The following is a 13,873-nucleotide window of genomic DNA, read 5'->3' on the forward strand; positions in this document are numbered from 1 at the left end:
ACAGAGACGAACACGTGGAGAGGTATACATTATAATCACATTGACAGGCATGCAGATACAGAGACTGACAAATGGACAGTGGAAAAGACACGTGCACACGAACAGAAAGACAAACAGGGACAGAGAGACACAAACATACTGATGGATAGACAGACAGACATGCGGATAGACAGACACACAGAAGGAAACTGCATCCGCTGAGAGCAGGCCGAGCCACGTGTCCCGTGGGCTGTACCGGCGTATGTCCTCTTGAGCCCGGCGCGTAGGCCCTGCGGGGGCTCGTTGGTGAACTTGATGGACATCTGCAGCAGGGTGATGGGGAAGAGCGGATGCGCCTCGGTGGTCATCCACAGGCGGAACGTCTCGTGCACGCCCTCCGCCTCCGTCAGCGTGTCCATGAGCTCCGGCAGGAAGCCCAGCCCCAGGTGGCAGTTCTGTAGCAGTGCCCAGCCGCCCTGCACGGACGCAGACGCGTGGACACGAACACATTGTGCTTGTGTGCCAGTCACTCACGCAGGCAAGCAATGGCTCTGCTATATACAGACAACTCTCAATTATCAGTAGACGGATTATCTGGGCTCAGGATTAGCTGCATGTGATGCCGAAAAAATGTATATCTTTACGTGTGCCGGTTCAATTATTACCTGCTCCTGCCCACGTGACCGCAAACATGTCAGTAAGTAAATCTATTACTTTAAGAAACCATAACAATAGATTATGCATTTGAAATCTTCTCCCCTATTATAGCAGGTGTTTTTAGGTGTGCGCAGGTGTGTCCAGATGACCTTAGGTGATCCTAGCAGTGTCCAGGTGATCCTAACTGTGCCCAGGTGATCCTCACTGTGCCTAGCTGTATCCAGGTGTGCCCAGGTGACCCCCAAGTGACCCCAGGTGTGCCTGGCGAGCAGGCGTCTCCCCTTACGTTGGCCATGGTGAGCTGCAGCAGCTTGCGGGCGTGGACCTCCTGGCCCTGGCCCATGGACACGTATCGCGTCTCGAGGCGCAGCCGCTTGCCCAGCGCGATGATGGAGTCCGTGGGGTCCGAGCCCATGGACAGGAAGCAGATGAGCGGTGTGCGCGGGTCCGACTCCTCCCAGGTACGCTCCAGGTCCAGGATGACGCCCTCCGCGAAGCTCTCGCCCATCGTCTCCGTGATGTACTTGCGTGCCTGGGGAGAGTGAGCGACAGCGAGCGAGAGAGGGAAGACATCAATTGCTAACATCCAGCGCACTTTATACACCGCAAACTGAAAGTGATGACAAACAGCCACTCTCACATGCTGACAAAATTATCGAAATACATTGCTGTGGCAGTTGGCTAAATTGTTGGCGAGCGATGGAGACATCCGCATGAGGTATGTCGAGATTAAACTCTTTAGATATTCCATGAATTGTCCCCATGTGGGGTTACTATTAGATTATAAAAAAAAAAAAATTTCTTGTTTTTGCAACCTCGTGTACTCTTATATGTCCGGCCTAATTTTGTATGTCCTGCCTAATTTGTACACCTTTGTTCACTCATAATAGCCTATATGTAACGGCCTATAATTGGCATATAAATTTGCACAAATTATAAACAATCAAATATCACACACGCACACAAAAGATGTGATGTACGTATCACGAGCACAAACATTTATTTCAGTTGACAAATCGCATCGTTGTGTGCGTTGCATAATCGGCACATTTTCAGCCCAAAACAAAACAAAAAAACTAAACATTTAGCGGCACGCCGAACCTGGCCAAAAATCTCCTCAACTGAAACATTTCGGGGCGACGGCGACAGGCCCAAACTCGCGCCAGCTCCGGAGGCCACGGCGCACCTGGGCGATGGTGCGGTCGGGGCACCAGCAGCGGATGAGCAGCAGGCGGCGGAAGCAGTCGAGCGCCTGGTCAAAGCCGTTGGGGACGGGCTCCTCCTCGGGCGCCTCCTTGTCGAACCAGCTCTTCCACTGCTTCTCGTTGCGCGTGATCTGCGAGGCACCACCGCGATGGGTCACAGCTGCGCTGCCCCTGGATATGTGCAGGCATTCCTAGCTGTTGCCCAGATGCTTAAGGCTGTTCCCAAGTGTCTCTAGCCGTTCACGGGTATTCCTGGCTGCGTTCAGGTCTGCTGCTCACCACGTAGCCCCATAGCAGGTTACAACAACCTGATGCGCATCATGGTCACCCACCCAAACACTATCCAGGCTCAAACCTCATTAGATTCCGAGATCTAATGAGACCGGTCGCTTTCTGCATGGTTTGGTCAGAGGTGGGTAGTCGTGACCCCTATAAAATCCCTCTATTGTAAACGGAAGCCCTGTAATGGGCATGTGACGTTGGCCCACCAACAGAGCGATATGAGTAATGCTACCCTTTACGTGTTCACAGTCGCGCTGTGTCTCTCTCCGATGTGATGTTGGGTTGTGCCGCGTGTTGTTTGGCACGACGTTCGAAACTTTTCGGCACATGCTGAAGAAGCTTCGAGCAAAGATGGAGGGGAATGTCGGACAAACGCGCTGGACAACGCGCGGGACGACACGGTATGACACCACCGCCGGGCAGAGTGCGTCGGCACCTGGTTGAGGATGTCCGAAAACTGCCGCAGCTTGCTGAGCTCCACCAGGTTCAGCCACGTCAGGTCCAGGATCCACTTTGCGGGCTTGGGAGGGCAGGTCTTGAGGTCGAGCGACGCGCCGCCTACAACCGAAGTCAAAATGGCCTCTCATGGCGCACCTCAAGAAACGAGAATTCTGTGGAAAGTTCAGCTATAGCAGAAAGAAGCTTAAACCAGGAACTACTGAGCGAAGTACTGAATATTTCCTCATGCAGGCCAGTCAGCCAAAATATTAAAATCTATGTTTCCTCTGAGTGATCGTAATTAAACTTTTTAAAATTATTACTTCAGTAAACCCAGGGATTATTTTCAGTTTTCAATCAGGAAAGTCCCTCATAGCAACGCAACTTCATACGATAGGTTCATTCGTGGCAGATCATCTTTACTAGACTTATCGCGGTCCTCTCTTTTGGATGGATGGACGGATGAAGCTAATACATAAACACTTTCAACCTTCATTGGTAAATATTAATATGAACTCCTACAATGTAACATGTAGGCTTCCCAACTAAAATCGCCTGATGAAGCTGGTAGTAATTACCAGAGAAACGTCGTACTCAAATTGTAAATGATGTGGGTTTACTCTCCAACGAATTGGTGTGTTGAAGTAGTAACTAATTGTCACATTTTGTTTACGTGACAACCCTTACTAATTAGCTGTGTCGGGTAATGGTGGGTTAACGACAAATTTACATTTACACGATCTAACCCAAAAAACCCTCTATTATGACTGAACCCCCTGTGCTCGTTGGCACTGCCGCGGCAGGAGACGGTGCCCACCTTTGATGAGCGTGAGGAATTCCTCGTGCTTCACGCGCCGCGCCTGCATGTCGATCTTCAGCGCCAGCAGCAGCGCGAACAGGAACTTGTGCTCCTCGTAGAGGCCACGCACCGCGTACTTGAACACCTCGAAGGTCATGAATTCAATGATGTTGCTGATGCGCTTGCTGGTGATGGGGCTCTTGGCCGACCTGCAGACAGCAGAGGTTACGTGACAACAGTTAGGCGTGGGTGGGTCAGATTTTTGATTCTACGCACGCACAGCTCCCCAAGACACAAGACAGCCTCCAATCTTTATCAAATATTTGTCTCTTTTGCCTACTTCTATCACAATTGTGCTATTTGTCTCATATCGTGGGGGCAATTAGTAATGTTGGATCTCTCACAGAGCAGTGCAACCTTTCACGTTACAGAATTGTGCAATGGAAGTAGATATCACGAAGCTACTTCTGAGATCTGTGTAAATGATCTCGCATCCACACAGTAGGGAGCAACATCTTTCTACCTATCCCTGCTAGAGAGATACATATTGATCACAAGACAAACTGTTGTTTTTAATTCTCAGAGGTGGTATTTCGAAAAATTAAGCGCAGAACCAAACTTCGTATGAATAATGTTATTTTGTGCAGACATTGGCGATGTCTGCAACTACATGGATTTGAATCCAGCGATGGCAGTGATGGCAGCTTAATGATCTGATCCCTGAGTCATCCGGCCACCTCCCAGGCTACATCTTCCTACAAGATCCCATGTGGTCACGTGGTGGTCCCAGCGGGTACCTGGCCAAGCCAATGTCGAAGAGGCCAAGGAACTGGCGCAGGGAGGTCTGGTACATGACGTTCACCAGACTCATCTCCACGATCAGGAAGTACAAGATGCTGCCCCGTGTCGCTACTGCTCACAGGGGAAGAGGGGGGAACAAACGTGTACATTAATAGCAGCCCCAACGCATTTGGCCAACCATTCAGACTTTTAGCTATTTTATTTAACGTTCACGTTGGCACTGTTATAGCGTTCAATGGGAATACACTTCTGGAAATGTTATAAGAATTGAATAAAAAGGCCCACATGGACCATATAGTCGTCCACTGTTGTCTGCGCTCCTTCAACAGAGTAATAGAAAAACTCCACAAACGCTCTTCTGAAAACTTTTCATGGCCAGCACACCTTGACATTGGCATTTAGCTCTGAAATCTAATGCCACCATCGGCAAGAAGATAATAAAGAAGGCTGCAAAGTTGGCCTCAAGATGAAGATGAGACGAAAGCAAAAGTTACGTACAACAAGTTCTCGAAACATCTGGACATGTTAGTTATTTTTATATTTATTTTATTTATTTTTTTATTTATTTTTCACCTACGTGACTTTACTGAAAGAACCAAAGAGTATGGATCCTTGCAGTCACAACAATTTCAAATCTAGAATCTGTAAATATCTGTCAGAGGGACAAACCTGTAATGCACAACAGAGTGTGTATTACTAGGGCAGTTGCTGAAGGTGGACTGCAATAAAAAATATTAAATAAAAAAGCAGATGAGAGTGGTTAGGAGTGCTTTTTGAAAGCTGAACTTTACAACGAAAAGCAAGATTCCAATGCGTCAAAAAAAAAACACTTTTATCAATATACATTAGATGCTGTAAACACACATATTCGAATTGGCATTATACACAAAACGACAGTGGCATCAGCATCTGTCTTCTGTGAGACAGGCGAGCGGCTGCATCCCAGTCTGAGCGGCGTCCTACCAGGCCGGTACTCCTCGCGCGCCGTGTTGATCTGCTGCTCGGTGTCGGCGGCCGTGGCGAGCTTCTGCGTCACCTCCTCGGCCGTGCGCTTGGTGGAGGCGAGCACACCCAGCAGGCTCTCGTCATCCACCAGTGAGCCTTGTGTGCTGCTCAGCCGGTGCAGGAGGCTGTCCTCCAGCTCCTGCATGCGCCGCTTGTTCGACGTCACATCCTCCAGCAGCTCCGTGCGCTCCTTCTCCAGCTCCTGCGCAACGGCAATATATGGAGGACGGCAGAGCTCGGGAAATTGTTGGCGCTGGCTCATCGCGTGGCCTGGATGGCGAGCCATAATTTGCGATGGTTTGCCATCCAGGCCAGGTGCGGTCTGCGGCCATTCATGTAGAAAAGTTATGCGCATGTAACCAATACTTTCGATTAGTGTGGTTGGCTACGTACGGCGTGAAAGAAGTTCAACATACACACATACATCTGCTAATTCTATGGGTAGGTTTACACTTTTTTTCAATACATTTTGGCCGAGACAAAAAAAAGTGGGGGCATTACTTTCTCAGGCGACCCTCGTATATATATATTCAAGAACAAATATCCAGAGGAACCGTTGTTGGTTTCCACCAGTGTCTCCGAACCTTCTTCTCGGTGAGGATGACCCTGCCCAGCAGCTGCTCCTCCAGCCCCTTCATGGTGACGGTGAAGTCGATGATGGAGGTGCGCGCGCTGACCTCCGGCGTGTAGGCCGGGTTCGGCAGCTTGCTGGTGATGTAGAGGCGGAACCCGGGCATCACGTCCACCTCCTTGTCGCCCACCTTCACCTGTAGCATCGACACAGCCCCCCGTGCTCGTCTCACTCTCCCACCTCTCGCCCACATGTCACGTGACGTGCTCGTCCCAATTATTACGACGACTTTTTTATTTTTATTTGAGCAGGTGAGTGTCCTCATTGAAACTCACGATCTCATCTGCAAACAGAGATCGAGGGTTCTGGGAAGCTGTTTTCTTCTCATTGCCTATAGGGACATTCTCTCCTGTGTGGTCTACATCCGCACCTTCAGCATACTTTTGCCTCCATTTTCTCTAAGTTCTGCAACCCACCCGCTCTGCCACCGAGAATAAATGTTGGCTGCATAAAAGTCAAACTGTTATTTGTAATATTCAAACCTGGAATTTAGCACATTCCTTGTTAACTGGACTGAACCCGTTATTTCTCTACACTCTTTGGCTGCCTGGATGTGAACCCAAGATCTCAGAGCGGTGCCAGCTCGGTGCCCTGATCTCTGAGCCACCCGGCCACCTACTCAAATTTTTTTATATTATTCATACTGCTTTTTCAGTGAGCATAGAGGACACACGTGAGTCGCACCTTGAAGGTGGAACCGATCTTGATGAAGTTTTTCTCGAGGACGTTGTCGAGCGCCGGGTCCAGCTCCTCGCCCACGTCCTCGATGAGCAGCGGACGGCCCAGCGACAGGCTGTCCTCCAGGTGCGTGCGGAAGTACTTGTGGTTCAAGGACGTCACCTGCCAGGCAACGTGCAAAACGGACGTCCGCAACGAGCGGCCCCGCATGAGTGCTGGTATACGAACCCTGTGGTGATCCCGGCCGTCACTTGGTGCCGCTAGGGTTGACCCCCCTCCCCCTCCTCCCATCTGGTTGCTTCGTCTCGAATCGTGACAGCCATTGGCATAATCGAGATAAAAAATAGCAAGGGAAAAAAATTTGGGGGAAGAAATAGGAATACAAATAATTCACCATGCCATATGCGGGGAGAACTACATGTAAATCCGTTGTCTTGAGTGGTGTGTTGTTATACAACTGATGAAAAATCCTGAGAACACTTACAGATTTTTCAAGCCAGTTATCACAAGATCGCCATCAGGTGACAACCCTGTGCTAACTGCCTAACCTGAACCGGAGCCACAGCACGCCACCGGCCACGCGCAGCGCTCCTGTACCTGGAGGTCGTTCATCTTCTCCTTGTTCCTGATCCAGGTTTTTCCCTGCGTCTGGGGGTCGATGAGCAGCGGGTACCGCGCCGCCTTGGTGACGATGATGCCATTCTGCACGGACAGCTCGTCGCCGGGCAGGCCCTGCAGCCCCCATTCGCTGACCGTGGGGCTGTCGCTGAGCAGCTCGCTCAGCACCAGCTCGGCCGTGAAGGGGATGCGCCGCACCTTCGGGCACCGCGGGGATGATGGAGCCGTTAGGGGAATTGTGAACGTTTTAACCCTAGAGAGGTGGCTTAAAAATTATTACACTGAACTTTTATAAAATTATGTTTTATGACCAGGTAAGGCCCACTGAGCAAAATATATGTTTTTTAGAAGTGACCGGCCACAAATGATAGCTCAACAAAGTGGTTTATCATGTGGAAATTTATCATAGCGAAATATTCTAAACGCATGTTTCTACATTTGGAGGAAAAACTAGAAGACCCGGAGAAAAATTGATGCGACCACAGGGATAACATGCAAATTAAAAATATACAGGCATCAGGGTCAGGATCGAACTTAGGCTTAGGCATTTATATCGCCATGCCCAGAGCTTAAAATTTCCCATTCAAGATTTTCCAGGTCGCCAGTAGACCGGGGTTGTGTGATTAGTAGCCATAGTGAAATACTGCGTGTTTTGTGCTGGTTGAGGAATACATTTCTGTGTCGCTGGTAGATTGGAATAGGTGGCACGTCACTAATAGCCCCAGCCGTAGTGACAGGTTTACTCAGGGCCACCCAGAGGTGGGAGTGGGGGGGGGCAACAGGGAAGATTCCCTTGGGCCTCACACAAAAGAAGGCCCCACAGTGAATCTGCAGATGGTGGAAACAGGGGCTCCGATGTGGAACTGATCCGGGCTTCTAAGAACCTCTGGGAAGCCCTGCATATACTGGATGTGGAGCTATTTTCCGTGTCACTGACCCAAACAGACTCGATTAATACGTAGCCCGGACAGTGCCGGCAGTGGGTGCTAACGCTCGTTGTTGTATTGTGCAAAGCGCCGTTGGATCGCCATGGGTCGTGTGTCGTCACCTTCAGCTCGCGCTGCCACTCGCCCAGCAGAAGGTTCCGGAACTCCTGGTTGAAGGGGCCGGCGTAGGACAGGAACGCCGTGGCCATGAGCACATCCCCTGGTGCCAGGTAGAAATGCGCACGTACCGACACACACCGGCTATCAGCAAATCACCCGGTGTTGAGCGCACATGTGCAGGCTATCTGGACTGCTGGGGCATGTGCTATGAAAGCACACAAAGGGGTGATGTAGCAAGCACCATATCTGGCTGCCTTTGTTTCCCCAGTGCTGATGTTTACACTCGGTACCAGCTAACATTTAAGGCAGAGTATCTATACACACAAAGTCAAAGACTCCCTGTATAACTTTAACAGACTGTTAGCGAGTACCTATGAAGGCTGGCAGGGCACACGAGGGGATGGGTGGCCAACACCATGTCGAGCCACCTTTGTCTCCCTAGTGGCGATGTTTACACACCGCACCAGGTACTCATTTGAGGCTGAGTCGACCTAGAGAAGGCCCAGGACCAGTTCAGATCATCGTCACTGGTGTTGGCCGTGAGCAGGAATCGAACCCGGGTCGCCAGGTTCATAGCGCAGCGTGCTAACTGCTACACTGCCGCTCCCCACATACAAACACCCGTGCAAATGTTATTCACCAGGATGCAATAGCTACTCCCTTATAGTACACAAACACAAAGATCCCCTTATTTAACCTGGTTGAACTCCTGGGGCAAGTGCTGCCCTCTCTTCTCCTCCATTGTTCGTCAAATGGCGGCTGATGTTGAGCCCTGGACAATTGTATTCCACTCCTCCATTTCTCTGGTCAGGGAGACGGCTTCCTGCGGACCTACGCTTGCCTCTCGCGAGTCCTCCTCCTTCACGCTGTCAGTCCGCTGCTCGTGTGGACGGCCTCTGCTTCTCTTGCTCCTTCCACGTGGGAGTGCAAAGCCACTAATGATGACAATTGGTAACGATACTGGACTAATGATTCCTAAAGAGGATGAAACCAGTCTACAGTTGGTCATATCCGTATCATGGCTGCTCGTCAAGTCGGTCATATTTGCTCAAATTTATTTTGATGGCGACCACAACATACTTCTTCGGGAGCTGCTGATGGTTTTTGCATGATGCACAAAGGCTTGGTGCTTCTTCCACGTTTCTGTGTATTGTTTGACACGATGGTAATGCGTTTGCCTCCCTTATTTTTACTTGGTCGAACCAAAGCAAGTGCTGTTAGTGAGCAACTATCAGCTACTTTCTCTCTCACACACACACACGTCACCACCACACCACGGCCCCGTCTCACCCACGAGCCTCTTTATCTGGGCTGCAAACTCCTTGCTCATGTTGGTCCAGCGCTCCTTCTCCCCGGCCAGGCCGCTGATCAGCCCTGACGCCGTCTGCATCTTGCGCCGGCACCGCTCCGCATCGTCCATCAGCTCCTGCGCGGGCAGGCAATGTTCGTCAGCGTTTACAATATTCGTACCAACGTCCTCTGTCTAACAAGGAAAAGCCTTGCTCAGTCTCAAGACTCCTTTTCACAAAGGAGTGCTGTATTGGGATGAATGTTTGGAATGTGAAAGTCAGAAAACCAAAGAATATGAGCTCCAGGCAGAGAAGTTCAGTCCACTACTCTAGTGACATCTCCTTTCTTGACGTGTGGCAACCAGGCTGATGATTTCACCCTGACCACTGAAGCCTGTATAGACAGCAGATTATAGCAGGGGAGGTCAGTCAGAGTGGGTTAGGACCACAGGTCAGGGATTAAGACCAAAGTGGGGAGCCTTTTCCTGACTGTGGGACAAATAGGAACCACACATTAACATACAACATAGCCTCATCCAATGAAAATGCAAAAGTAATTAGGGCTCACCTTTACTGAAACACATTGTTTCCAGGTCAAAAATAATCCACTCTAGTACCTAATTAGTGTGGCTAGGATACTTATGGCGAAATTTAAATTTTTAATGTGTGGGCCAATTTGAAGTGGGAGGGCTCATGTGGCCTCAGCCCACATGAAGTCCCATCATGGGGCCGTATCCGGCGCGTGGTTCCATGGGTTCCCCTACCCCTGGCTTAAGATCAACTTCTGGGCAGAGGCGTAGCTAGGGGGGGGCAGGTGGGTACATATGTCCCCGGGCGCCAAGGTAAAGGGGCGCCAAAATGAGGCTTACAACGTTACATTATAACTTATTGCGGCGGGCGCGGCAGCCTGAAACTACTGCACAAATCTACACCTCAACCTAAAAGTTTATATCAAGTTCAAGTTAATTTATTAGGTATAGCCCTGTGAGCCATTCGGCTCTTGAATCGGGTGCAACCGCAACAAACAAAAAACTAAAACATGAACAAAAAACATCTTAAAGTGAATATATCCTGCCACACACAGCCTACATGTCATGTAATTGCATTTTGGTACGCGCACCTATTAAGAACTTACATGGAAGAACGTCCCAAACAACAGACAGGCGCAGTCTTTCAGCATTAGTCACTGGCCTGTTTTTTGGTGGCGGAAACTACGACGGCCTGAAACACACTGGAGTGCACGATCAGAAGCTGTTAAAGCTATCTATGAAGGACTGGATGAACTAGTAGGGCTGCTAGACAAATTATCGGAGGAAGTAACTATGATGCCTGAAACCAGAAGTGATGCAGAACAGTTACAGGCATGCATATTAAATTTTAACTTCATAGTTTTATTACATTTCTGGAATGTCATTCTTGGAAAAATTGATCGTGTTCAGAAGCGCTTACAGGATCCTACTATGAATTTCAAGGAAGCAGCAACTGATCTTGAATCTTTGGAGCATGAATTTGTCACGCTTCGTGATAATTTGAGCCAAGTTGCTGCAGAAAACGCCAAAACAAGATGCATAGCCTGGGGGATCGATGTGGACAGAAGAATTAGGCGACGTCGGAAGATGCCAGGAGAACTGGCAAGAGATGCAGGACTTTCAGCAGAAGAAGAAATTGTGCGCGTTATGAAGAGCATATTTTATCGACTTCAACAGGAGATGTCAACATGGTTTTTACGACTAAAAGACCTGAACACAAAATTTTGATTTCTGCTGGACGTCAAAACTCTTATATCCAATACAGATGTCGATGCAATTCGTCGAAATTGCACAGATTTTGGAAATTTCTATGACACCGACATCAATGGCCACGAACTTTTCACAGAAATTGGAGATTGCAAAATGCTGCTCAGTAACCGGAATGAAGTTCTACCAGAAAATCCTTTGGATCTTCTTGGTTTTATTGTGTTTTATGGAGACGACATATTTCCGAATTTGCGAATTTCACTGCAAATTGTATTAACAATTGCAGTTTCAATTGCAAGCTGTGAGCGGTCGTTCAGCAAATTGAAACTTATTTTGTCGTATTTGCGTGCTTCAATGGGACAAGATCGTCTCAGCGATCTTGCTCTTCTTAGCGTTGAAAGAGAAACATTGGAAAAAACAGATTTTGATTACGTGATTGACCAGCTTGCGACAGTGAAATCAAGAAAAATTAATCTCTTGTAGACTATGTCAACCAGTCTACGACAGTGACTGAGTGAGCCATGTAATATAATTTCTATAAATTAGCTTCTTTAAATACAATGTTTTATTAAAATGTAAATTGTTATTCCTTATTCGATGTAAAAGGAAAATGTAATTAAACGGGGGGCGGGGGCGCCAATATTATAGTTCGTCCCCGGGCGCAAAATATCCTAGCTACGCCTCTGCTTCTGGGAACCGTGCCCCACCTGCTTCTCGCGCAGGGCCTTCTCGTATCCGGCCTGCACCAGATCCAACTCGGCCTGCTTGGCATCCAGCTCGGCTTGAGCGCTCTGGAGGTCGCCCATCGCGATGTTGAGGCGGCCTTGCTGCACCACCAGGTTGGACTGCGAACGGAACAGACAACGCCTCATGATTATACACTACTACCCACCGGGCCGATGTTCACACAGAAGCGCGTTTGGTAATAATTTTATGGCTCAGTTTGACCTAAGGAAGTCCCATGGCAGGTTTAGATATCACTTAATCATGCCCGGGGAAACTCAGTCAGTTCATCGGGTTCGTTGTACAGTGCGTGGGTCACTGCTCCACTGCTTCCCACAAACACCAAAACAAGAGTCCTCCGTGTAGCCTACATATTCTCACATTGTGGGACCGTGAGAATGACGGCTTGGGGAGACCTTCAACTAGCAGTTGATTGATCACGGCTAATGATAATGATTGATACCCATAATACGATGGAGGCAGCAGCATTGTCAAGAAGGCCGAATGCAGCCGTCGATCAACACCTCAGGTGGGTGTGGGGAAAACACACGCCTGTCCAGCAGCGGAACAGTTTACAGGAAGCTGCAGGTCTCCCCGTGGGGGGTTGGATGCTCACCTTGAGGGGCAGCACTTCCTTATTGATGCCGAAGAAATAGGACATGGCCTTGGTCCAGGAGCACAGGCCCGCCACGTTGCCGCACACCTTGCGTGCCGTGTCAATGTTGTAGTCGGGCATGTCGAAGTACGGATGCAGCAGCTCCACCACCTCCTCCGTGATTGTGTCCTTAGGGAATTGCTGTTGCAAGAGGTGAGAGGGGGGGATGGGCAGCTGAGATTAGCACCTCTGATCCGTGAGTGTTTCGAGAAATCCTTAAACTTAGAGCTGCGCTGTTCGAGCACGCGCTGAGATACCACAAACCGCTTTGAAAGAGATTTCTCTCATGAAGATTCCCCACTGAGTAGGACCCTCCCTTGGTGAGGTTTCCCTGGTTGAGGTCTCCTTAGGCGGAGCTTCCCCCCCACGGGGTGGATTTCCCTGAATGAGGTCTCTCTGGGAGAGGGCCCTCTTTAGGCGAGAACCTCCCCTGTGTTAGGTCTCCCTGGGGAGAGAGAGGACTTCTCATGTTGCGAGGTCTCATATTAAAGAACCCACACCGGCTCCCCCCCCAAATGCTTCCTCCTCCCCAGACGGCCCCCACACCTTGAGCGACCCGAGGAAGTTGCCGGCCGTCATGAGCTTGAGCGACTCCTGCCAGGACGGCGTCACGCAGCCGCGCTCGGGGTCCATGCGCACGGGGTTGACGCGCCGTTGGAACAGCAGCAGCACGCAGTCCATGATGCGCATGATGAGGTGCGGCGGACGGCCCAGGGTGCGCACCGTCGCGATGTCCGACTGCTTGATCGTCTTTGACGGCACAACGGGGGTAAGGAGAGAGGGAGGGAGGCAAGGAGATAGGAGGAAGTTGTACAGCGGTGATGAACGTGACTTGAAGTCAGGGAGCTCAAGTCAGAGCTGGCACCAATGAGATCCTCGGTTTAAATCCAGGCAGCCGCTTATAATTAAACCAGGTTCTCAAATCAAATATAGTGAATTAATTTCCTCAGCCTGGTCACGAGGAAGTGCATAAAGGTCGTACTCAAATTGTAAATGTCATGGGTTTACTCTCCAACACACCGGTGTGCTGAAGTAGTCACTAATTGGCACGTTTTTCTTAAATGACAAACCTTACCAATTGGCTGTGTCGGGTGGTGGTTGGTGAACGACACATTTATATATACGCGATCGAACCCAAAAAAACCTTTATTATGAATAATATTGGTCGTGAAAGCCTATGTGTTAAATTTATAACAAAAAATCCGTAACGTCAAATTTGGTTCTGCACTTGGTTTGGCTGCATTCCAGCTTTGAGAATGTTAAATATCAGTTTGACTGTGATGTGACAAACATTACTCTGCAGTGGCAGGGTAGGAAATTGGTGCCCTTAC

The 13,873-nt window shown here is 49.4% G+C and overlaps 1 protein-coding gene across 2 annotated transcripts in view; it reads right to left on the reverse strand.

Moving 5' to 3' along the window:
- The window catches only part of DNAH5 (dynein axonemal heavy chain 5), a 106,523-nt gene that overhangs the window by 8,226 nt on the left and 84,424 nt on the right, over nucleotides 1-13,873 (reverse strand). For both annotated transcript variants that reach the window (XM_078868721.1, XM_078868720.1), the window contains exons 60-74: nucleotides 13,089-13,292; nucleotides 12,504-12,683; nucleotides 11,872-12,009; nucleotides 9,430-9,565; nucleotides 8,142-8,239; nucleotides 7,073-7,291; nucleotides 6,482-6,637; nucleotides 5,751-5,933; nucleotides 5,125-5,368; nucleotides 4,158-4,272; nucleotides 3,379-3,569; nucleotides 2,560-2,681; nucleotides 1,823-1,972; nucleotides 923-1,168; nucleotides 236-455 (exon numbers count right to left, since the gene is read on the reverse strand). In XM_078868721.1, coding sequence (XP_078724847.1) covers nucleotides 236-455; nucleotides 923-1,168; nucleotides 1,823-1,972; nucleotides 2,560-2,681; nucleotides 3,379-3,569; nucleotides 4,158-4,272; nucleotides 5,125-5,368; nucleotides 5,751-5,933; nucleotides 6,482-6,637; nucleotides 7,073-7,291; nucleotides 8,142-8,239; nucleotides 9,430-9,565; nucleotides 11,872-12,009; nucleotides 12,504-12,683; nucleotides 13,089-13,292 — 2,602 coding nt within the window. The remainder of the gene's footprint in view (nucleotides 1-235; nucleotides 456-922; nucleotides 1,169-1,822; nucleotides 1,973-2,559; nucleotides 2,682-3,378; nucleotides 3,570-4,157; nucleotides 4,273-5,124; nucleotides 5,369-5,750; nucleotides 5,934-6,481; nucleotides 6,638-7,072; nucleotides 7,292-8,141; nucleotides 8,240-9,429; nucleotides 9,566-11,871; nucleotides 12,010-12,503; nucleotides 12,684-13,088; nucleotides 13,293-13,873) is intronic.

Source organism: Lampetra fluviatilis, chromosome 26 (genome assembly GCF_964198595.1).
Source record: "Lampetra fluviatilis chromosome 26, kcLamFluv1.1, whole genome shotgun sequence".
Classification (NCBI taxonomy): domain Eukaryota; kingdom Metazoa; phylum Chordata; class Hyperoartia; order Petromyzontiformes; family Petromyzontidae; genus Lampetra; species Lampetra fluviatilis.